Source organism: Emydura macquarii, unplaced genomic scaffold (genome assembly GCF_026122565.2).
Source record: "Emydura macquarii macquarii isolate MOO-44397 ecotype Brisbane River unplaced genomic scaffold, CSIRO-AGI_Emac_v2 contig_2636, whole genome shotgun sequence".
Lineage (NCBI taxonomy): Eukaryota > Metazoa > Chordata > Testudines > Chelidae > Emydura > Emydura macquarii.
In genome coordinates this window covers 10,422,501-10,446,850 of record NW_027132773.1, presented here as the reverse complement: position 1 = coordinate 10,446,850, position 24,350 = coordinate 10,422,501, and the positions used below count along the sequence as shown (strand labels likewise).

General features: G+C 42.7%; 1 protein-coding gene across 1 annotated transcript in view; it reads left to right on the top strand.

The window, feature by feature from the left end:
* The window catches only part of ARID2 (AT-rich interaction domain 2), a 149,889-nt gene that overhangs the window by 121,960 nt on the left and 3,579 nt on the right, over positions 1-24,350 (top strand). Inside the window, exons 16-20 of the mRNA XM_067564162.1 lie at positions 797-945; positions 19,940-20,078; positions 20,167-20,252; positions 23,610-23,733; positions 23,812-23,903. Coding sequence (XP_067420263.1) covers positions 797-945; positions 19,940-20,078; positions 20,167-20,252; positions 23,610-23,733; positions 23,812-23,903 — 590 coding nt within the window. The remainder of the gene's footprint in view (positions 1-796; positions 946-19,939; positions 20,079-20,166; positions 20,253-23,609; positions 23,734-23,811; positions 23,904-24,350) is intronic.

The following is a 24,350-nucleotide window of genomic DNA, read 5'->3' as shown; positions in this document are numbered from 1 at the left end:
CTGCTCTTGCCTAAAGAATATATTTCACTTCCAAGGCAGTCCTAATCTTTGCTCCTGTGAAGTCCCTGAGAAAGTCCTTTAGACTTCCATACACTAACAAAATTACACTGGTTCGTTTTACATTTGAGAATGAGTGAGTGTGTGTGAGAGATTTTTCAAAAGTAGTAATAATTTTTGTTGGCTCATTTTTACTTATCTGCTTATTGACTTATAAATACAGTGAATTGAATCTTCTGTAAAAGAGTTTAATTTAGGTGTTCTAGGTACATTTGGTTAGTGAATAATATTCCTTGTAAGCAGAACAGAAAAATCTAAAGTTATGTGACAGTTCTCCAAAAATTGTGTAACTCACAATTTAAACTACATTGTAATAATTAATAATATGACTCTTCATTATAAGGTTACTGTATAATTAAGTTAATGTGCATGTTCTGTTTATTGCTAAAGGTCAAAATTTAATTTTTAAAAAGCTGCCTATGTCAATGCTACAGAAGTAACTAAATATTGTGTTCCTCTGATTCATAATTCAGTATTTGAATTTGTGCATAAATTACAGCAATTAGGAGATCAGAAGAATCTTAATTCAGAAGAAAACTTAGTTCAGGGGTTATCAAATAATATTTTCCTCTTGTTTCACTATTACATATGTTACTACTTACTCAAAGGTCAATGGATTAAAATCTAAAACTGCATTTTTAATAAAGTATAATATAAAAAAGCAATAGAATAAACTGTAACATGCGTTTTATTGTCTAGTATGTTGTTTTAACCCTGCATGTTTGAAACTTTTCTACAGAGCACACCTGTGACACCAATACCAACAGTGCAAGTACAAGGCCAGCAGATCAATTTGCAGCCTTCTTCATATCCAACACCAAGTCAACATAATGAGCAAGTGAAAAAACCTGGACAGAACTTCATGTGTCTGTGGCAATCTTGTAAAAAGTAAATAGCTCTTTTATTTAACAACAGTTTACTAACATATTGCAGAAACTCTTCTTTGAAATGTGATTGTTGAAAGTACTATCTGTTATCTCTTCTAAAGTCTGTCTACACTATATCTATCATTTGATGAGAGAAGAAGATATTAAAATTTCAAAGGAAGTTGGAGTTGAGGTGAAGGGAATGCAGATTTGCAACTTCTCAATACCATTTTTTCAAGTCAGCTTATACTTTGTGAATTGCTTTTTATCTAAAGTTACTTTAGAGAAGACTAAAATAGTTGTAGGTAGCTATGTAAATGAAAATAACTATATTCCCTAATTTTGAAGCTCTACATTACAAATATAGGAACAGTTACTATTTTCTTGTTATACAGCTAGCTTTGAAACATGAAAAGTGCTCCTTTCTCATATTTCCAGTTTTGCAAGCCTTTTATGTCCTAGCCAAACTTCTGTTTGGATTATGATTAATTTATTAATTATAGTATTGAGTACTATAGGGTTTCACAAGCAATTAAATTAAATAAACCTCTGACCCAAGCAGCTTACACTGTGAAATAGACAACAAAACAAGGGATGGTTTTAAAAAAAGGGGTGAGGAAGAAAGGCATGCTTGGATGAGCATTACAGAAGTATAAGATCATAAGTGTATTGCTACACATGCTTCTTGGCCGTTCTTTTTTAAATAATATAGTCAGATTGAGGGTCAGTGTCTGGAGGTAGAGGCTAGTGATTGAAAGCTAATTGCAAAGTATAATGGTGACTTGGAAGGAAAGAAGAGAGGTTGTATAACACGGGGTTGGGAAGGAATCATCAGTGACATGAGCAAAGGCATGAGAGCACAATTTTTAGAGGGGTACAAAGAGAACATCAAGGTGAACTGATTTGTCAGAGTGTCAGGTATATTCTGGAGAGTAACAGACAACTAGTGATAAGACGTTGGCAGGTGGAATTGAGATTACTCTGAAGGTGAGGATGAGGCACGTGAATTTGATATGGAGGAATACTGAAAGCTAATTACTGTCCATCTACCAAAAATGTTTAGGGTGGCTTCAGTTTGATATTAGTGAGACAAGGTGGGTGACGTAATACCTTTTATTGGACCAACTTCTACTGGTGAAAGAGACAAACTTTTGAACTGACACGGTTTCTTTTTTAAGACATGATACAAAGCACATTGAAATCAATAGAAAGGCAACAAATGGGTTTTGGATCAGTCCTCTGAATGGTACTTTAGGATTCTTATGTGCAGTTAAACAACTGCCATATTTCCATCTCAGTTGTGACTTGTGTTTCACTGGTAGGTGACATAATTCCTGTACTTAAAAAGCTTGTGAAGGCCTTTGAGATCCTTTAGAATGATATGTGCTACATAAACATAAGATAATATTATGGACCATTATAAAGATGAATTCAGACCATCTTAAAAATGTCTTCTTTTTTTCCCTAACAATAAATATATCTATGGAGCCATACACCTCTGGTCATATGATCTTGAGTGAATGGCATCCAGGGTCCTTATTAATCACTTCATTAGCAAAGACTTCCTTTTTTTGTTTTTTTTAAACAACAACTCTGCTATTCAGTTTGGGTTGTACATACTATGCATACAGTATGCTTTGATGAGTATCCTTTTTCTCCAGTGGTGTTTGCAGGAGCCATACATCCATGAGTTTGTTTCTCAAACATCTTCATCATTCTGGTAGTTTTTCACTGTTAATGTTGACCATTAGGGTCTACTTATCTAAATATATGTTTTGCTACATTTTCTGAAAAATGTTTTGTCTACATATTTAGTGTTAGATTATTTTTTATTGATTTATTTTATTGCATAGATCTTTCTCTTGTATCTGTGGTTTTAATTATGAGCTTTCGGATGTGATTCTACAGTTTCAAAAGTCCTGTAACGTGCATTTGGAAGATGTAACTGATACCCCTATTCTGAGTGGCCCTGCATACTTACACTTATGGTCTTGTGGTGCTTTATGGTAGAGCCTTCTCCCAGTAGTGTCTGTTAGAGCACTCTCATACCTCCAACTTGTCCCTTTGGTGTCTTTGAAAGTCCTGAGAGCGAGGTTATATAAGGGGTGGAGCATCCTCTACCACCTCAGTTCCTTCCAACCATGTGGCTGGACAGAAGTGAACCATGCCAGTAGGGTCAAGAGTCTTTCTTCTTTGAGTGTTTGTTTGTTTGAGTTAGTTATTTCGCTTAGTGTAGTTAGTTCATTCGGGTTTTTTGTAGGTCTGGGTAATGGTGGAACTGAAGAAGAAGTCAGGTTTTAAATAATGTGCATCATGCCCAGATGTCTTCCCAGTGTCAGACGACCACATGCAGTGACTCAAGTGCCTGGGAGAAGCCAACTCTCCTGGGTGTTCCATCTGTTGGACCTTTATACCCAGGGCCTGCCATGATAGGCAGACTCATCCACAGGTCCTGTTGCATAAGGAGACCCTTGAGGCCAGACCCTCTGGATCAGGATTGGTCTTGGGATCCAGAGTCCAACAGACCTCCAACTCCTTTCTTTCATTACATAAGGGAGTTTTATCCCCCATTCTCTTATTTTTTGGCTATTCAAAGGCACCTACGTTACCACAGCCACCTTAATATCAGTTAGCATAAGTTGTAGTCTGAATCTGAACAGCCTGCCACTTCTGTGACATCCTTGTTGCAAAACACTAGACTGCTGATTTGATGGGATGATCGATAGTCAAGAACCATTCCTCAGGATCTTTCTATCCTTTTGTTTGGAGATAGGCCAGCCTATTTTTATTAGTGCTTGGCGACAAGTTACATTGGACCAATGGGTTCTAGAAATAATAGAAAAGGGCTATATCATACAATTTGAGAAATTACCCCCTTATGATTCCTCCACCTCTCCCTTTTCAGGGACCATTTTCACAAGAATATTCTTCTTTTGTAAATAAAGAAATTGCATCTGATGGGCAGTCGAGGAAGTACCAGAACATCAGAGGTCAGGGGTTTTATTCCCAGTATTTTCTTGTGCAGAAGAAAGATTGGGGTGGGGTGTAAGTGTTCCAGTCTTGAATTTAAGGAAGCTGAACAAGTACATTTGGAAATTTTGATTCTGTGTGTTACTCTCTGCCTCCATAATCCCTTCCCTTCCCTTAGATTTGCTCATGACTCTTGATTTAAAGTATGCTTATTTTCACATTTCTGTTAGTCTCATTCATCACAATTACCTTCAATTTGTGGTGGCAGGATGCCATTTCCAGTACAAAGTGTTGCCATTTGGCCTCTCAACACACCCTGAGTTTTTACAAAACACCTCTCTGTGGTAGCGGCTTATCTGAGGGTATGTCTACTAGGGATGTAAAATATTAAATGGTTAAACAGTTAACCAATAAGTATTAGTCTTGCCGTTAAGGCTAATACTTATTGCTTAACCAGCAGCACAGAGGTTAACCGGTGCCACGGGCTCTCGGTTTCCATAGTGATGGTATCAGGCCGTGGCAGAGGCGGCCGCACTGGTGGACTGCCTGAGGAGGCCGAGGGCCTAGTGCAGGTGCTGCGGCGCGCCCCACTGTGGAATGCTGGGGACCAAGAGGTCCGAGACGGGGGTCCCCCACGGAGCCGGACTAGGGGTGCTATCCAGAGGCTGAGGATAGGGGGCAGGGTGTGAGGGACGGGACACAAAATTATATTAGTTAAATGGTTAACCGATATAATTTTGATAGTTTAAACAGTTACCTTTTCTAACCAATGTTTACATCCCTAATGTTTATATTATAAACATAGATCAACCTCGATTAGGTTGATTTAATTACTACATTGGTTCATGTCTACACTACCCTCCTTTGGTCAGTGGGGTGTGTCCTCACCAGGAGAACTTCCATTGACTTAAGAAGGGCATTGTGGGAGCTGAGAGCTCAGTCTCTCAGCTCCCCTGGCAACTGCCTCACAGGCTTCCAGTGGGCTTCCCTCCTGTCCTGTCCCCACTCTGATTCCCCGCCAGGAGGGGGGGAAGATTCCCAGGTTTCTTGTCAGGTTCACCGCTCCTGCCGTGAAATTAACAAGACAGCCGATATAAGGGACACACTGTCTACACTGTGTTGCCTTAACTACACCGACATAAGCCTTGCACCTCTCATGGAGGTGGAGTTATGATGTCTGTGTAGTAGGGCACTTACATTGGCGGGAAGAAGGTTGTAGTGTAGACAGTGATGTAATTAGGTCAGGGTAAGCTGCCTCATGTTGACCTACCTGTATAGTGTAGACCAGCCCTGAGAAGGCAAGATATTTTGGTTTACTCTTCTTTAAACAATTGGCTACAGAAGGCCACTGTGTACAAGGACCTGTTAAGTAATATTGCCGTTACAACCAATCTATTCTTGGACCTGGATTTTCTCATCAGTATAACAAAATCGAATCTCAGAGAATTCTGTTAATAGGTTACATACCGGTGGAAGGGAGAGCCTTTGTATCAGACGACTTTTTCTGAGGTAGAGACAGTGTATTTGCAACACTCAGGAGTATCCAACTCGAAGAACAATGTTTTTTTCTGGATCTCATGGCGGCAACTATGTAAGTAACTCCTTTTGCCCATCTGTGAATGAGGCTTACACAACATTGGATGTCTCACATTTATGGTTCAAGTTGGGACAGTTTGTGCTTGTGGGTCACTATACCTCAAAGACATCTTACTTTCCTTGGAGTGGTGGTTAATCAAAATGAATGTCTTCTGAAACATTCTGATATCTGAATCATCTGGCTGTTCAAGGACATTGTCTTGTCAGGAGAAGATTCTGCACATCAGTGTGTTGGAATTGAGAGCCATTCATCTAGCCCTCAGATCAGTCCTTCTTTGTGTGTAGGGAACAGTGGTGCAAGTAGTAATGGGCAATACTTCTGCAATGTACTGTGTCAATAAGCAAAGTGCTCATTCTGCTCGTTTTGTGCAAAAGCAATAAGGTTATGGGATTGGTGCATCCACCACAATGTGTTTCCAGTGGTCGTATTTTTGGCAGGAGAGAGTAATGTGATTGCAGAATGTCTCTGCAAAGACTGTCTCTGATGTATGGGTAGTCCTTGAAGGACCAGTTGTCTTGTGATGTATTTGCCAGATGGAGTCAACCAGATGTGGATCTTTTTGCAACAAGGTTTAACAAGAAGTGTTGCTTCTTTAGCTCCAGATCTGGCAGGGATAGCCAATCTCTGTCATACGTTTTTCTACTGCTCTGGGGAAGGGGCTGCTATATGGTTTTTTTCCCTATTGATCTAGAAAGTGGTAAGGAAGATATGTCAGGATAGGGAGAGAATAATTCTCATCACCCCAGTTTGGCTGCACCAGCAATAGTATACCAATCTCCTCCAACTGTCCGGTGGAGTTTTCATGCATCATCATCTGTCACCAGACCTGTTGTCTCAGCAGGAAGGGAAGATTATTCATCTGGACCTGCAGTCCCTCCATCTGACAGCTTGGATGATTGGACTTTGACTCTATCTAATCTTCAGTAGTCTTGTTTGTTGGCTGTTCATGATATGGTGATTAATGTTAGGAAACAGGCAAGCAAACCATGTTACAAGTCAAAATGGACCAGATTTATGACTTGGATGACTGGCAAGGGCAGTTCGCCTGCTTGAGTATCCAGACTCTGTGTTCTATAATATTTGATGTTTTTAAAGTCTGAAGGGTTATGTAATTCATCATTAAGGATTCATTTGGCAGCCATTTCTGCCTATTATACATAATACTGATAAGATGTTTATGAAGGACTTATCTAACGTCCTCCTTTGAGAGAGCCTGTCCCTTCTTGGGATCTCAGTTTGGTTCTAGCCATGCTGATGAAATTACCCTTTGTATCTTTTGCTGAGTGTTCTTTACATTATTTATCTATTAAAATGGCTTTAATTGTTTCTGTAACGTCTGCCAGGATGGTGAGTGAACTAAATGGTCGTATGGCTGATTCTCCATTTACTGTTCCATAAAAATAAGGTTGTTCATTGGCCTGATATTCCAGGTTTTTGCCAAACCTGATTTTTATGGCTATCTGTCCATCAATTTATTGTTTTATTTTCCCACAAAACCACATTCTAATAAAGGTGAATCGACTTTGCAAACTTTAGGTGCAAGGAGGGGACCTTGCTTATTATTTAAAGAGAACTGAAAGTTTTCATAAATCATCCTGACTGTTTGTTTTGTCTCTTGTGCTGAAAATCACATGGAATATGGGATTTTTTCTCAGACAATTTCTAGACAGATTAAGCAATATATTGTTGAGTGTTATTCCTTGGCAGAGACTCTTATACATGGGATAATATGACCTCATTTCACTAGAGCCATGGTTACCCCTTTTGCTTTTCTTAAGCAAGTCCTTCCTGTGAAGATTTGCAGAGCTGATACCTGGAGTTCTGCTCACACTTTCTGTAAGCATTACGCTTTAGAATTGACCTCTTGGGAAGATGCTGGCTTTGGTAAAGAGGAGTTAGTCTCTATTCAGTTAGGACTCCTACATATTCCCACTTATGGGAAAAATTGATAAGCAGTGCTGAAAGTAACTTGCACTCATAAATTTGTCCAGCTCTCTCTCACTACTAATTAAACCATTTGCTCCCACAACTCCTATTGGGAGGTTGTTCCAGAATCAGTCCCCTCTGAGGATTAGAAACCTTCTAATTTCCAGCTTGAATTTGTTCATGGCCAGTTTATATCCATTTGTTCTTGTGCCAACATTGTCCTTGTGCATAAACAGCTTTTCACTCTCCCCTAATGTGTTTATAGAGAGCAATCATATCCCCTCTCAGTCTTCTTTTTTTAGACTAAACAAGTCAAGCTCTTCCAGTTTCCTCTTAAAAGGTAAGCCCCCTCTTCCACTGCTCATTCTAGTAGCTCGTCTCTGCACCTGTTCCAATTTCTTGACCATCAGTGTCCTGAATTGTGCACGGTATTCCAAATGAGATCTTACCAGTGCTTTGTACAACATCATTAATACGTCCCTATCTTACCTTATTCCTCAACTAATGCATCCTAGTATTGCATTTACCTTTTTCAATCAGGCCAGTAGAGTCCACTAGCATTTTTATCTCTTGATTGTAGATTCATGGATATTTTATTTTTATGGAAAGGTAAATTACTTCCCAATGAATATAGTTTACTTTTATAGCTGTACTTATAGTTACACAATGACCCTTCCTTTCTGCCTTTTTGAAAGTTGATTCATCCTGCTACTTAGGTAAAGGATTAAGTTGAGAGAGCCTACTTTTGCATGAGGAAATGTTATGCCCCAAAGCATTAACCAGCATCTTGAGACAAATCTTTGTTAATTAAGCAGTGGATGTAGTTTTCATTCCCATGCAACAAAAATGATACATCCAGCATGTGTGTCTGTAAATAATACTAAATTTGAGAATTATTTGGAAGGTGACTCTTCTTCACCTGAAGTACCCATAATGACTTATTTTGTAAAGAAGTCTTTAGATAGTAGTTTAAAGGTGTATTTATCAAATAAACCAGTGGTTCCCAACCTTTTTGGCTCAAGGGCCACAGATATCATTGTTACAACCTTGAAGGGCCACCAGTCTCCGTCAGCAGACCTCCCTCCATCCCCCCACTGCAGCCAGACAGGAGTTCAGTGAGGAGGTTGCCTCCCTCCTCACCAATCTCCCATCTCCTTGGTTGCAGCAGGGAAACAACACGCGTTCTGTAGCCCTGTGTGCTCCACCTGGGTCCCTAGGCAATGGCTCCCTTCTGACAAGAAAGCTGGGTGGGAGGGGAGCTCCAGCTAGAGTCTGGCTGCCCAGGATCCCTGCTCTTAGAAGGGTTGCCTTCCTGGGTCCTGACTCTCCACTCAGAGCCAGGCTGCTGCCCCAGCTCCCTGCTCGGAGTTGGACTGCGCCCGCCGATCTCCCTGCTCCCCACCAGGAGCCAAGTGTTGTCCCAAAGGTCCTGGCTCCCCAGCAGGAGCACGGGCTGCCCCCTTCCCCCCCCCGCCCCCCAGGTTCTTGGCTTCCCGCCAGGAGCATGGCTGCTCCCTCCGGTCTCTTGGCTCCCCGTTGGGCGCCTGCCATGTTCCTGGCAGAGAGCTGAGAGCCCCAGCAGCTGCCATGCTCCCTGCAAAGGATGGGGAGCTGAGAGAGGGGCGGGGAACCAGGAGCCTTGGGGTAGCCCAGCTCCTGGTGGGGAGGTGCACCCAGAGCTGAAAACCCAGGCTCTCAGCCCCCTACACTGCCCCTCTTAAGTCAGTGGAAGAGCTCCTGGTGAGGATGCGCACCACCAACAGAAGAAGGGCAATGTGGACATGAACCACAACAGTAAGTAAGTTTTTAGTGTAGACATGCCCTAAATCTTTAAACCTTCCTAGCCACCACTGTACTGTGTAGCAATCAGGCTACAACAGAAATGTTGCTTTTTCCTTTGAAGTTCAGCTGTCTGCAAGAACTGTTAATTGTGAGCAACCTAGTTTCCACAGCTGCTACATTACCTCACAGGTGGGAAAGAGATGAGCTGCTGCTTTTGCATTGTTTTTTAGTGTAAAAAAAACCCCCCAAACACTAAATTGGGGGAGGAGGCATATTAAGGAAACTCCAGTACTTGATAGGCCATTATAATAGTCTAACAAAAGCGGTCAAAAGCTAAACAAAACCCTGGAGAAATGAGGAAATTAAGAGTTGAGGCAAAACTCCTCTGTTGACATCATTCTCAATACCTTTGTTTGCTTTATTAAGGAATAGATGTTACCCTGTCTTGATTTTTTTTTTTTATTTCTGAATAAGATAAATCCTGCACAGTAATATTGTTTGTTAGGTGTTTTAATTCTGTTCCAGATTTGATGTAATACAATGGAACTCTGTAAAGTACTTTCTTCTTCAAGTGCCGGTGCCTGTGTGGATTCCAAACGTGGGTGCGCATGTGCGCCGGTGCCAGAACTGTTCATAGCCGTGTTTGTTGACCTGCCTGCACATTGTGCATCAGCCGCATGGTGCATCCGAGGTCTTATGAGGCTGCACTGTACGATGCCTCTCCAGTTCCATCTTACCACCACATGGCCAGAGTCAGACCATCTTCCTCTCTCTGTGTTGATAAACTTAGCATTCTTGTATATAGTTTACAAGAGCTCTAACATAGTTTTTACTAGTTAGAAATTAGCAATTGTTAAGTTAGGAATTTAGTAGTAATCGTCCTTTTACTCCATGCGGACTATCCTACCTGCTTAAGGGGGACTATGCCTCGACAAGCCAGCTTTAAAAGCTGTTCATTGAGTCCATGCCTCTTCTCCATGAGCAACGAACACCAGCATTGTGTCTATTGTTTGGGTGAAGCCCACATTGTCACCCGCTGCTCCATCTGTTGCTCCCTCCCACTGTGGACTTGTGAGGCTCAAGAGCTCCAACTCCAAAAACACCACAAGGAGGAAGCAGTGTGCTCATTTGTGCACTCAGCTGGCACAATAAATCCACTGGAGTGTTCGACCTCACTTCCAGTGAGTGTTTCATCAGCTCCGTCCAGAACAGCTTTCTTGTCTCTGGCATCACCAGCGGTACCAGTGGCACCATCGAAGCAGCACTGTGATCATAAGAAGCACACACATGGGCACAAGGATGGCTTCCCGAGAGGTACCGCTTCGAAACGCAGTGTTGCCTCCCTGAGCCATGCCAGGTTGGTTGAGATGTTGTGCAGCGACCCAGCTGCTCCTCCACCCAAGAAGTCTTGGACAGAGCACAAGTCGAAGCGCCGTCAAGACCAACCAATGTCATCCTCAACTTCTAATGAGGTTCAACAAAGATAAGTGCAGAGTCCTCCACTTAGGAAGGAAGAATGCCATGCACAGCTATAGACTGGGGACCGACGAGCTGGGCAGCAGCTCTGCAGAAAAGGACCTGGGGGTAACAGTGGATAAAAAGCTGGATATGAGTCAGTAGTGTGCCCTGGTTGTCAAGAAGACTAATAGCATATTGGGCTGCATTAGGAGGGGAATTGCCAGCAGGTCATGGGAAGTGATTATTCCCCTCTATTCGGCATTGGTGAGGCCGCATTTAGAATATTGTGTCCAGTTTTGGGCCCCCCACTACAAAAAGGATGTGGACAAGTTGGAGAGAGTCCAGCGGAGGGCAACAAAAATGATTAGGGGGCTGGAGCACAGGACTTATGAGGAGAGGCTGAGGGAACTGGGCTTGTTTAGTCTGCAAAAGAGAAGAATGAGGGGGATTTGATAGCAGCCTTTAACTACCTGAAAGGGGGTTCCAGAGAGGATGGGGCTAGGCTGTTCTCGGTGGTGGCAGATGACAGAACAAGGAGCAACAGTCTCAAGTTGCAGGGCGGGAGGTCTAGGTTGGACATTAGGAAAAAGTTTTTTTACTAGGAGGGTGGTGAAGCACTGGAATAGGTTACCTAGGGAGGTGGTGGAATCTCCATCATTAGTGGTTTTTAAGCTGAGGCTTGACAAAGCCCTGGTTGGGATGATATAGCTGAGGTTAGTCCTGCTTTGAGCAGGGGGTTGGACTAGATGACCTCCTGAGGTCCCTTCCAACTCTAATATTCTATGATCTATGATTCTATAACTATCGCCTCCACCACCAGCTCCATCTACGTTGCCGGGACCATCGGAAATCCCAACCCAGTGCCATGCGCACTTGGCCACTGGTCTCCCCTGACACCTATGGCCAAACTTCTTCTATCGTATGTTGGTTCCCCACCACGTCCCAGACCATCAGGCATTGTATGCACTCCATCACCAGCCAATGACCCACTTCTATTAACCCACTGCCCCGAGCTGCTCCTCATCACACCGTCAGAACAATAAGCAAGCACATCCTTGCAGAGCTGCTCTGCACTGGCTCCAGCTGTTCCAACGGCACCGCCATTTCCGGACCAATCCTCCAACTCGGAGTGGTCTTCAGAGCAGGAGTCCACCTTTTCACCAGCATGCTCCTACAGCCCAGAGAAAGAATACCTGCGCTCTGCACTGCGATATGGACCCACCACCGATGTGTTCTGGTACCGTCGTGGCCCACTGACTCCAGTGGATCCGTACACTTGGACTCATTGGTGCTGTTGAGACTGGTACAGGGGCCACAGGGCACCAGTGCTGCCACACTAGAGCCCTTCACTGGTGTATACAGCTCCTCCCTCAGTTTACAAGGAACCCTGAGATATTGCACTGTTGGCACTGTCGGTACCACCAGCATCCCCGGAACTGACACAACCACCAATCCCCACAGCATAGTCTTGCTCTCTGGACAAGGCACTCATTCTGCCCTCCCTTTCTCCCCTGGACAACCATGGTCAATACCAGGACCTGCTCCAACACATGGCAAGGGACTTTAATCTACCAGTGAAGCACATGCAGGACCCCGAGCCTGAGTTCCTGGACATCCTGCAACTGGTGGTACCTGCCACCAGTACCAGTCCTCTTTCCGACCCTGGTACTCTCCCTGCCCTGCTTATCAACCTGACCCTTCACGCTAGCAGGATCAACTATGGCACCATCAACGCTCACAACAGCCTTGATACACTGCTGCTACTACCTCATCTGTTTCTTCGTCCTTCCCACAATGCCAACCCAAGCATCCATTTTGACTCCTCCCTGAAGACCCGCGAACCACCATCCCCATCCCCTGTAGTCCCTCCGGTCATCTTTGAGAGCTGTCTTGTCCAATTTGCCTACAATTGGAGCAAGATTGCCACCGATCACTGGGTGTGAGACGTCATACACCCGGGGTACCTCATGGAGTTTCTATTCTTTCTCCCTCACTCCCCTACTCCCCGAACAACACACTCTCCTCTGAGAGGAAGCAAACACCCTCCTCCAGAAGGGCGCAATAGAATGCATTCCACATCAATATCATGGATGTGAATTTTACTCCCCCTATTTCCTCAAACCGAAGAAAGGGGGCAGTCTTCACCCCGTTTTAGACCTCCGGACCCTAAACCAATTAATCTGCAAGTTCCGATTCTGCATGATTATACTTCCCCAGATTCTCCTCTGCCTTCACCCCGGAGCCTGATTCGTGACTCTCTATACGAAAGATGCCAATTTTCATGTGGTCATACATCCCACCCATCGTAAATTCCTTCACTTCACAGTAGGCCACTCATACTATCAGTTCTGAGTTCTTCCATTCAAAATAGACACCACTCCACATGTCTTCACAAAAGTCTTTGCAGTAGTGGCAGCCTATATGAGATGTTTCCGTTACTCTTGTTCCCATACCTAGATGACTGACTCTTAGTTGCGTCATCCTGGGAATGCCTCCTGACAACCATCCATACCCTACAAAACCTCCTCACAAGCCTATGTCAGCAAGGCCAATTCAACCCTCGTACCTGCCCATGAACTCATTTTCATAGGAGCTTGACTGAACCTTTTTGTGGCACAGGCCTTTCTGCCAACAGATCGCTTCGTAATCCTCACTTCCCTCAGTGCACAACTCCATCACCAGACCAACACGTCTCCCTCCTAGGCCATATGACAGCCTGGATCTCTGTCACCGTGCGTGCATGCTTGCACATTTGATGTCTTCAGCTATGGCTGTGTACTGTCTACAACCCACAAGTGGAACACCTCCACAAATGGGTTCTTCTCCCTCCCACTCGGTTTTACCTTCCTTCACTTGGTGTGACCTGGCCAAGGTCATGGCCGGCACCCCCTTCAACCCTCCTGTGCCCAGTACCATTCTCACGACAGATGCTTCACTTGTAGGATGGATGGGTACTCATCTGGACGATCACACTTCCCAAGGACTATGGTCCCCCAGAAAGACAAGGATGCACATCAACATCCTGGAATTACATGTAGTCCACCTCACGTGTCAGGTATTTCTACCCTTCCTTGAAGCCCATCATGTGTAACTCTTCTCAGACAACATGACAGCCATCATCTACATAAACAAACAGGGCAGAGCCCACTCTCCTACCCTTTGCGTGGAAGCCATTTATCTGTGGAACTGGTGCCTCAGGCATGACATAACACTCTATATGGTCCATCTTCTGAGCACTGACAATACCCTTGCTGAGGCTCTCAATTGCTCCTTCCACAACAACCATGAATGGGAGCTCCACGACCCTACTGTCTAATGCATCTTTCACCAGTGGGGCACACATACTGGGATCTCTTTGTGACCCCTACCAATGGCAAACCCTTCCTTTTTCCTGCAGATGTGCTCTGAGACACAGCTCTCCGGGGAAGTGCTTTTCTCCTCCCTTGATCACCCAACCTTTGGTATGCCTTCCCATCCATATCACTTCTTCCACAGATCATCCACAAGATACCATGAGACCATGCAGTTGTCATCGTCATCGCTCCTCTGTCTTCTCCAGTATTGGTTCACCGATCTTCTTCATCTCTCAGTTTACCCATCAATTCACCTTTCTCCTCTCCAGAGTCTCCTTACACATCTCAGCAACACTGCCAGCTCCAGCACCCCAATCCAGAACCAATTCACCTCATGGCCTGGTATTTGGATGGGGCTCATGAGTAGACAACACAACCTCAACACTAGTACATGACGTCCTTTTGCATAGTACTGATCCAATAGAGCATGTTACTAGGTGAAGTGGAATCGCTTCACTGTGTGGGTGGCCCATCACTATCACCCCTCTCAACCCAGTCTTTGTCCTCACTATCCTCAACTACCTTCTTCACCTTCAACAGTCAGGCCTTGTCCACTCTTCCATCCGAGTCCATCTAGCAGCCCTTAGTGCCTTCCTCCTGCCAGTTGATGGGTTTTCTGTCTCTAGCCACCCTACCTCAACCCATTTCCTCTATGGTCTCCTCAACACCTTCCCCTAGGTCCAAAATCCCAACCCACTCCGGAACCTGAACCTCATCCTCTTGACACTCACCAAGCAGCCTGTCGAACCTCTAGCTAATTGCTCCCTCACCCATCTCTCCATGAAGGTAATCTTCTTGGTGGGAATCACACCTGCCTGATAGGTTAGCGAGCTGGTGGCTATGATGACTAATCCACCCTTCACGGTCTTCCATAAAAACAAGGTGTACTTATGACTCCATCCGAAGTTCCTACCTAAGGTAATCTTTCAGTTTCATCTCAACCAATCCATTCACTTCCCAACCTTCTACTCAAAACTGCATGCCTCACAGAGAGAATGGACTCTGAACTCTCTTGATGTCCATCGCGTGTTGGCTTTCTACCTCCAGTGCATGTGCAATTTTCAGACCTTACCCAGGCTTTTTGACGTCACTGCAGAACGTTGCAGTAGCTGCACCCTTTCCTCTCAATGGCTCTTTAAACGGATCTCTCATTGCATTGAGAAGTGTTATTCCCTTTCTCAAGCCTTGCTGACGCCCAGCATCACTTCTTACTCCACAAAAGTGCAAGCGACCATGTCCGCCCTCCTTGCAGATGTTCCATAGCAAGATATTTGTAAAGAGGCCATATGGCCCTCTGTCTACACTTTCATCGTTCACTACGCCATAGCCCCATTGACAACTGCAGATGTGGTAGTTGGCCATGCAATCCTAGACTCTCACTTCTAGTGGAGCCCTCGCTCCCACCTCCACGCTGAGTAATGCTTGCTATACTACCCATGTTTGGAATCCTCATAGGGACCAGCACTTGAAGAAGAAATGGAGGTTACTTACTGTAACTGGAGGTTCTTCGGGATGTGTGGTCCCTATCTGGATTCCAATCCCACCCTTCTTCCCTTCTGCTATGGGATCAGTGCTTGTCGGTAAGAGGGACCTGGAGAGGTGTCAACCCACGCAGCCTCATAAGACCTCAGACGCACCGCATGGCCGATGCATGACATGCACGCAGGTAGACGAACACTGCTATGAACAGTTCTGGCTCTGGTGCATGGCGTGCATGCACACCCACATTTGGAATTCAGGTAGGGACCACACATTTCGAAGAAACTCCAGTTGCAGTAAGTAATTTCCGTTTCCCATCCTCAACAAAAAAGTCAGTCAGGATTCCTTTTAGGTCTTATCAGCACTTCAGATGAAGCAGGTTCTGGCTGTAGTACAGAGATAAATCCATTTCAGCAATGTCAAGGAATTTCCATATTGTAATTAGATCCCATGACGCAGTTGTAGTTGCATCTGGGGCCTCTGTGCCTCCCACTTCAGCTTGATGGTGGTGGAAGGAGCTTTCTCTATTCCACTGATATTGTGGGAACAAACTGCTGCTTGTGAGGCAGTGAGTCTGAGGGTATGTCTACACTGACAGCGGCAAAGTTGCCGCTGTCAGATTGATCTTTCTGCATCGATTGAGCGGTCAGCGAAGACCCGCTCAATCAATCAGGAAGTCGACTTAGTAAAATGACCTTCTCAAGTGGCCCAGTGCAGTGAGGACACCATGCAGAACAGAAGTACAGCCGTTGACAGGAGTTACACAAGCTACTCTGCGAAACTTGCATAACTCCCATCTACTGCCGCCGAATTTCCAGGTAAGTGTAGACCAGGCTTCAAAGTCTGTATTCAGGGCCCCACATGGGAGGAGAAGGGTATACTTTACCGGGGTCCAGAGACCCTGGGGAGCCCAACCCCCATGGATATGTGTGTGGGAGGGGACCCGTGTTACAAGTTTGTACTGGGCCTGAAAAAATTCTGCTTGGGCCCTGTCTATATTGTCACACCCTACTATGAGCCGGCAAGTCGTGGAACCAGAAATTACTTCTTTATCTCCCCCTTCTCAGTGTAGTGGCAAAGTTTCTTCTTCTCCCTTTCTCTCAGGAAGAGTAGAGTGAGAGGGGAAAGATGATAATCCCTTTGGAATGTGAAATTTAACTCCTATCAAGAAGATAATTGCTGCATTCCAGGAGGTTAGCACAGGGAACCCAGTTTGTTATTGAGAAAAATTTCTCTGATTGAAATAAATTCTCTCTCTGGTACCTGCATGGGGAAAATACAAGCTGTAGAGTTGGGCCTAAATACTATTTACAAATATGTCAGTGTAGAGGGGAGTACTGGGTTGAACAGTGGGTCACTGAAGTCACTGAATCCAACATCAGCCAATCTAGTGACCATGAATTTACAGATATTGAGATGAGTGCAAGGAAGCTAGGCTGCGGTTCATCTGTAGTCCCTAGTGAATCTTTTGCTTCAACCCCCTTCAGAGAGTAGCTACATTCAGTCTCTCTGTGAGATTCAGGAATTTAATTTGGGCAGATTCTGATGCTCTTAGGTACGTCTGTCCTAGATTACATTTTGTTTTTTAAAGCATGTTAGCTAACATTGTACTACTGATTTTAAAATCTGTTTGATGTGATAGTTCATCTCAACTAGCTGACCTGTATTAAAATACAACTTTCCCTGTCTGCACTGCAATTTTAAAATATGGCGGTTAAAATATGTTAGCTAACATGATTAAATAAAACATGCTTTATCTATTCTAGACAATTTACCTTTACTCATATTGAGTAACACTTTACAAATAACTCCATTGATTTTAAAGACCACTGCAGGAGTAAGGTACTTTTCAGCACGTATAAAGGGTATGAGAATTTGGCCTTTTATAAGGAAAGGGAAGCTTTGCAATATGAGAATGAAAGTTCATGTAAATGCATTGTAGAAATTTGGAATTTTCACAACAGTTAACAATAGCCAAAACAAGATGTATGGTCACCCTAGTTAATAAGAGGTGGAATTTTGCCATAACAGAGTGCACTATAAATGGGTTCCCCTGTGTTACATGAAATCTCTTTCCCCGCCCCCTCCTTCTCTCTCAAAAAATAACTCCCAGGCTGAACTAATTGTATGATATGCCATGCCTATGTATTCACCTGAGAGAACATTTCCAGTGTTCTAAAACTCAGATTATACCATACTAGACATTATAGTGCAAATAATGGGATACCTTTAATTATAGCAGTGCAAATAGCACCATTTATTTGCCATATTGTATATGTTAATACAATATACCTAAGATTAAAAACAATTCTAGCTTTGTATTGCATTTTAGAAAGGCAGTTAAACTGCTAAACATTAGTTTTTAATCTTACAGAAGAAATAAAAACTGAACCTCAGTGAAACCTACACAATAAGCGTCCCCATCTTAAACAACCACTTTAAAGTATCCCCAAAGTGTCCCTTAGTTCATTCTTTAAAGGCTCATTTCTCCTTTGCAGCCAGTTTTTGTTGTTAAATTGTCATTTAAGACATTTTTCAGTGCTCAGTACATAGTCTTCTGCTGTGGCTATATTAGATTAATTTATTTGAGTCAGGAAAAATCTCTGTTTTATGGACAACATATAGTACAATGAGGCCTCCAGTCCCTGATTGGAGCCTTTAGGTACTACCACAATACAAATCATCATTATCATCAAGATTTTTTTGGTAAAAAGGAGCACAATCCCTACGTGGTACTTACTCTTTGTAATCCCTTATGGTAAGCTAGTCCAACGTTATTTTAATGTAAAGCTTGCTGTTCCAAAACAGCAGTGAATCAGTCACTCTTTCTGTAAAGCATATTTCCTGTAATCACAGAATAAGGCTTATTTTTAGTTTGATAATTCAGTGAATATTTTTAAATATTTATATTATCTGAATTGTTTTTATAACCTATGTTTTTAACAGCTTATTTTTTCTAAGTCATGTAAATTCCTGCAGATAAAATGTAAAATGCCCCCCTGTGGTAAGTAGTGGCATCTCAAATCGGTTGTATTGCCCAAGTCTTAATTTTTTCCCCTCTTATAAAAAGGTTTAAAAGGATCCAGTTAAGTATAAGTAATAGTTATGTTACAAGTCTGTTTTGAGCTTTCTGTGATACAAAGATGAGTTAAAAATTGTAGTTTCTATCATACCACCAAATGTCCTCCTTTTTGTGTTCAGATCAGTAATACTGTCTGAATATATTTTTCTTAATTTCATTTTGTTTTTTATGTATAAACTTATTCAGAGTAAAGACTCTTAAAAAATAAGACTAAGGAAAAAAAAATCTCATGGCACTGAATGAGAACTAACAGGCCTCAAAGATTCTTTTATCCTAAAAATGCCCCAGTCCTTATAACTTCATACCTTGAATGAGAGTCTTTACTATTTAATCATTTTATACTCTGGCACTACTCACATGCCTAAAGTTAAACAATTACTTAAATCTTTGCAATTTTGGGTCATATGTATATATTTTAGTTCCATTTTAAAATCTACATTAATCTTCATTGATGATAAACATACGTAATAATTCATGTTTAAATAAATCTGCATGATAAATCCAGGTGGTGTCCAGTTATTTGAGCGCAGACTAATTTGAATCAGTAGGCAAAGCTTTAAAATATTGTAATTGACTGCAATAAGTTAGCTTGACAAGATTGCAGATCTGCATACTGGAATATTGAAAAGCTTATAAACAGATTTATGTGAGCAACAGTTGTTTACTGTTTATTATTTAAAGTCAGTTTAATGTACATGCAGGACAATATCTATTTTCAAACCTATAATTTAAAATAGTCAAAAGATTTTTTTATAGTTGTTTTAACAAAACAAACAAAATTGATCCTATGTTGAGAACTTCTAAACCAAGTTTCAGAGAAGCAAGTTTTAACAGGAGAGTTACTGAAAACCAGGTTTTACCCTGACCTATTGTTCTATCATTGTTAACAGACATCTTTACATTACACAGGATCAATGATTTCCTATCTCTGCTTACCAGTCACATTTTGAATGTTCTCAGTACAAGTGCTGGCTGGTCAGAAAGAATCCAGGAAGGAAAATATCTGAAAGACAATTACATCTGTAACACAAGATGCTTGACAACTTAGTACACTAGTCTGTTTGGATATACAGAGTTTAAACAAGTAGTCCACGTTAAAGCCAATGGGATCAATGCATCAATAAGAAAATAGATCCTTAACATTTTAAATAATTGGATTTAGCCAGATCTAATTGTCCTTTCTTGGTATTTAGGGGTAATGGACATATACACATTCTGCTGGAAATTGTCTTGCCTTTTCAATATGTAACGCATATGTCTGTTCATAAGAACAAAAGTGTTAGCCAGCATTGGATCAAAGGTAGTATTTCTGCTTTAACATTAACCAAACAAAAGCAATTACAACATCTTTTACTTTTATACTTTTTAGGTGGTTTCAAACACCATCACAAGTTTTTTATCATGCAGCAACTGAACATGGAGGAAAAGATGTCTATCCAGGGCAGTGCTTATGGGAGGGTTGTGAACCTTTCCAGCGGCAGAGGTTTTCCTTCATTACCCACTTACAGGTACAGATTTTCTCTTTATTCTTTTTAAAGTAAAATGTGGAATTTCATTGAAAAGTCTTCAGGTACATTTTTTCCTTTTCTCAAACAGGATAAGCACTGCTCCAGAGATGCTCTGCTTGCAGGATTAAAACAAGATGAACATGGACAAACAGGAAATCAGAAACCTTCCAATAAGTAAGAGACGTGAGCCTGATAACTGATAGAGAAAATAAAGTAGAATCAGTGGAAAAATGTTGTATATTTATAATTGGATAGAGCATAGTATAGTAATCCAATATGGAGGTCATAAAATCACACTTGGAGTGATGCTGTTATAAAATAGGCAAGAGAAATGAGTAATTATGACTGAGAGAAAAGTCACAGTGGTCATGTAAAGTACAAGTGAAAAAACTGTAAATCTGGGGTTCCAAGAGCAATTGAGGCTCCCATGCCCTAAACCTCAAGAGTCATTGATTAAAGATAAGCAGCCATCTTCAGTAATGGAGACTAACACAATCCTCACCATATTCTCCAGATTATCTCCCAGCCAGTCAGCATTATTTTTTTATTATAGTGGATCAGCAGCTCTAATATAACGAAGATTGAGAGTCACTTACTGTTTAAAAAACTACAATTCTAAATGCTCTAAAATCCACATACTGAATTGGATTGTTTCACAATTTGCTATGCCTCATGAGAGTTTGGGGTAGGGATAATGGTCCAAATTTGGGGTTTTTAAAGTCACCTAAACACCAGCATTTTACAAAATCATCTGGTTCCTCTAAGAATTTTTTATGCACACCTGAGCATGAGATTGATCAAGACTCAAACCCCATGACCTTCAGGATTGTCGTTGAGTGTGTCAGTTGCTTAAGACAAAGAGAATGAGGTGCACATGTGCGGCAAGATTAGGGCTTTAACAGTCAGAAGATTTCCAGGAAGTCTGTTGTCACAGTAATTGGATGGCTCAAAGAGATGTACTGTGGTCATGGAACCTATACAGCACCCGTGATGCACTGAGTTCAAGCCTTATCCTTGCAGCTTTCAGAGAATGTTTGCTTTGCATGTTCCTTGCTCTCTGCCTGCATTCTGTAGGGGGGTATTTTGGAACTCAGCCAAAATGGCTGAGTTAGGAGCAATAATTTTAAAAAGCTCAAATTTATAGACAGACAGCTTTTACTTCTGACTTGTCAAAGAAAATAGCATTAATTAAACAGAGGAAATATAAACTACTCTAGGAAGCAGTTAGGATAATGAAATTATCATGAACCATGAGACTGAGTGTGAACAAAGGAAACCATGTCATTTAATCCCAGGCATCCTGATACACAGCCCCCCTAACATGAGCTGCTCAGACATTTTCAGATTCTTATAATTTTTTTTGATCCACAGCAAGGGAATATTGGGGGTCAGATCAGTGAAGGAGGAATGTGGGTGTGTATGTGTTGAAGCTGTGTAAGAGATGTGGATGTTGGAAGAGTACAGGGTTAGGGCCTCAGCCCCTTTGCTTTCGGACTGTTCTCTGGCACAGCTACAGGGGGGCCAGCACACCCTGAGATAATGACCCACATTACTGAAGAAATCATTCAAACACCTTTAAAAACTCATTTTGATAACTAGAGCTTTGACAGAGAACTGGGTTTCAAAAAAGCAATTGTTTAATGAATAAGGGATTGTCTTCAAAGAGACCTATGCTATCTGGAAGCTCAGAAGTGCTGAATGAGCAGGACTAAAGGTGCGGGGAGGGGGAAAGTTGGGCTCCTTCCCCTCCAGTGATGTACTTAGTGGGAAGTGGAGCCATCTGTGCCCTCTCTGGTCCCCTACAAGCACCCTCTGTCCCTCATAGTTCCTCCTAAGGCTAAGAGAGGGGGATCTAGGCCTCCCCTTTCCTCCGCTGCTCTCCAACCAGGGCAGGAACCTAGAAATCTTCACCTTCCCCAGGTTTATCCTTCCTTTGATGCTGATGCTTCTAGAGGAAAGAAAGAGGTCAGAACAGTGCAGAAGAGTGTGAGCAGGAAAGGAGGGGCCTGAGCTGTGCAGTGAGGGTGTAGTGGGCTTTAGCTGTGCCCCCACAAACCTCCCCACATCCATACCCCCCCGTCTTTTCTCCTACTTTAAGCCATGCCCCACAGTGCTGAGACTAGATGGGAATGAGCATGTTCAATGTATGGCACAGGCATATAATGCAGAGATTGGAATGAGGAATTGAGAATGGACATGTTAGGTGCATGGCACAGTTCACAGCACTGAGATCATAGTTGGGAGCTGAGAACAGGCATTCTCGGAGCATGCATCAAGCACACTGAGACTTTGTGCGGTGCGCAGAATGGGCATACTCAATGTATTGCACAGGCCCACCAGAAGCACTGAGACCTTGGGGATGGGGGTGGAAAATCCCACTGAGTTGAATGGAGTGGTTCACACCTCACAGACCTATTGCTTTGGGCTGTTTGCATCTCTGTGGGTGTTCTTATTCACATGAGAATATTTTATTGAGGTGAACGGACCATTTCACACCTCTCTGAGCCTCTTGTGCTGCAGATGAATGTGTAGAGACACTTCTCCATACACTGACTAGGCCCAGATTTGGGGAGGGATTCTGCATCCCCATTTGTCATGCCCCTTCTTGCCTCCAGCTGACACATGTGCTCCTCCATTCCCCCATCCCCCCTACACACATACACCTTTCCACCTCCCCATTTCCCCTCCAAGCTTTCCACTGCCCATGGAATGACAAGGAGGAGTGTGGAGCTGGTGTGCATGTGGGGGCTCCGGGGCAGCAGGGGGCAGGGAGTATGCAGATGCTTAGAGCAATGGAGGAAATGTTGGAGCGTGACTGAGTTGTGGGGTAGGGGAGTGTGAACAGTAGTGGTGAGGAACATGAGGGGTCAGAGCAGTGAGGAGAGATGTTGAGGGGGATGTTGTAGCAGTGCAGGGAACCGTGGGATGGAAAGGAGGGGGGTCTGAGCTGTGCAGTGGAAAAACAGAGAGGCTTCCAGCTCTGTCCCCCCAAACCCTTCTTATCTATTCCCACCTCAGAAAAATATCCCCAATGACTTCATGCTAATCCCTATGCTGTTCCCACATCTTCTCCCCACATACTCACCTGTGGGTTCCATTCCAGCACCTGCCTCTCCTTCGAGAGGTGGACTAGATGGGGTAACTGAGCTGTGCTGGACAAAGACTTTATTGTCTTAGATGGCATTTGGATAGCCGCCATCCACATTCATTTTAAATCGTAGCTAATATAACGCAATCCTTCAAACAGTCATCAGAAAGCTAGCCTGTACCAGTGTCAGTTAGAAAATTACTTTTCCTTTACATATGCTAGCTGTGAAATGCGATGGTTCTCTGAGAGAGATGCGTTTTCTCATGTTCACTTTACTAATCCTGTGGCACTTGCCAGGGTTTTTCTATATTGAACCAAAAGACAAATTACATGAGTGTTGAGCATGAAAACCCCTTTACCTGTCAGCTCCAAAGAGGCTAAAATAAAATCTATCAAGAGTAACTGTCTTAATAAATACCTATATCTTTTCTTTATCAATTTAGGCAGCCAACTGCAGGAGGTAGTACCTCTACTCCTAGAGCACAGAAGGCTATTGTAAATCATCCTAGTGCTGCCCTCATGGCACTGAGAAGGGGATCAAGAAATCTTGTCTTCAGAGATTTCACAGTAAGGAGCATTTAGATTGTGTATTTGAAATTAATGGTTGACTGATGTGTTTTTAATATGGTTTTCTTTCTTTTTTAGGATGAAAAAGAGGGACCAATAACTAAACACATCCGATTAACAGCTGCCTTAATATTAAAAAATATTGGTAAATATTCAGAATGTGGTCGCAGGTGAGTAATTTTGTGATTCTTCTAATACAGTGTGAAACATGTACCTTCCATGCTGTTTTAATAACTTTTAAATTCCAGATTACAGGTGAATTTTATATTTCATAATTTTAAAAACAATTTCCATATAGGATTCCATTGCAGTGTGGCTACATGATTAATATGTTAGCTTTATGTACAAGCTTACAAAAATACAAAATTACATAGAGGCATTGGCAAAAAGGAAAAGGTAAAAGTGAGTGAAATGGCATTTGAAATGAATTTCATCTTGCACAAGTTGAAGTAAAACATCTAATTTGCAAAAATGGATGATAGTATCACAGAGGAACAGAAGAGGCTACAAAATTGACTCTCTGTTTGCAAGCTGTTTAGAAGGAGAGGTGTCCTCCAATAAATACATTAGAAGAAATGATGTAACCTGGTGTGGTTTATCCACATGATATTTGTTTA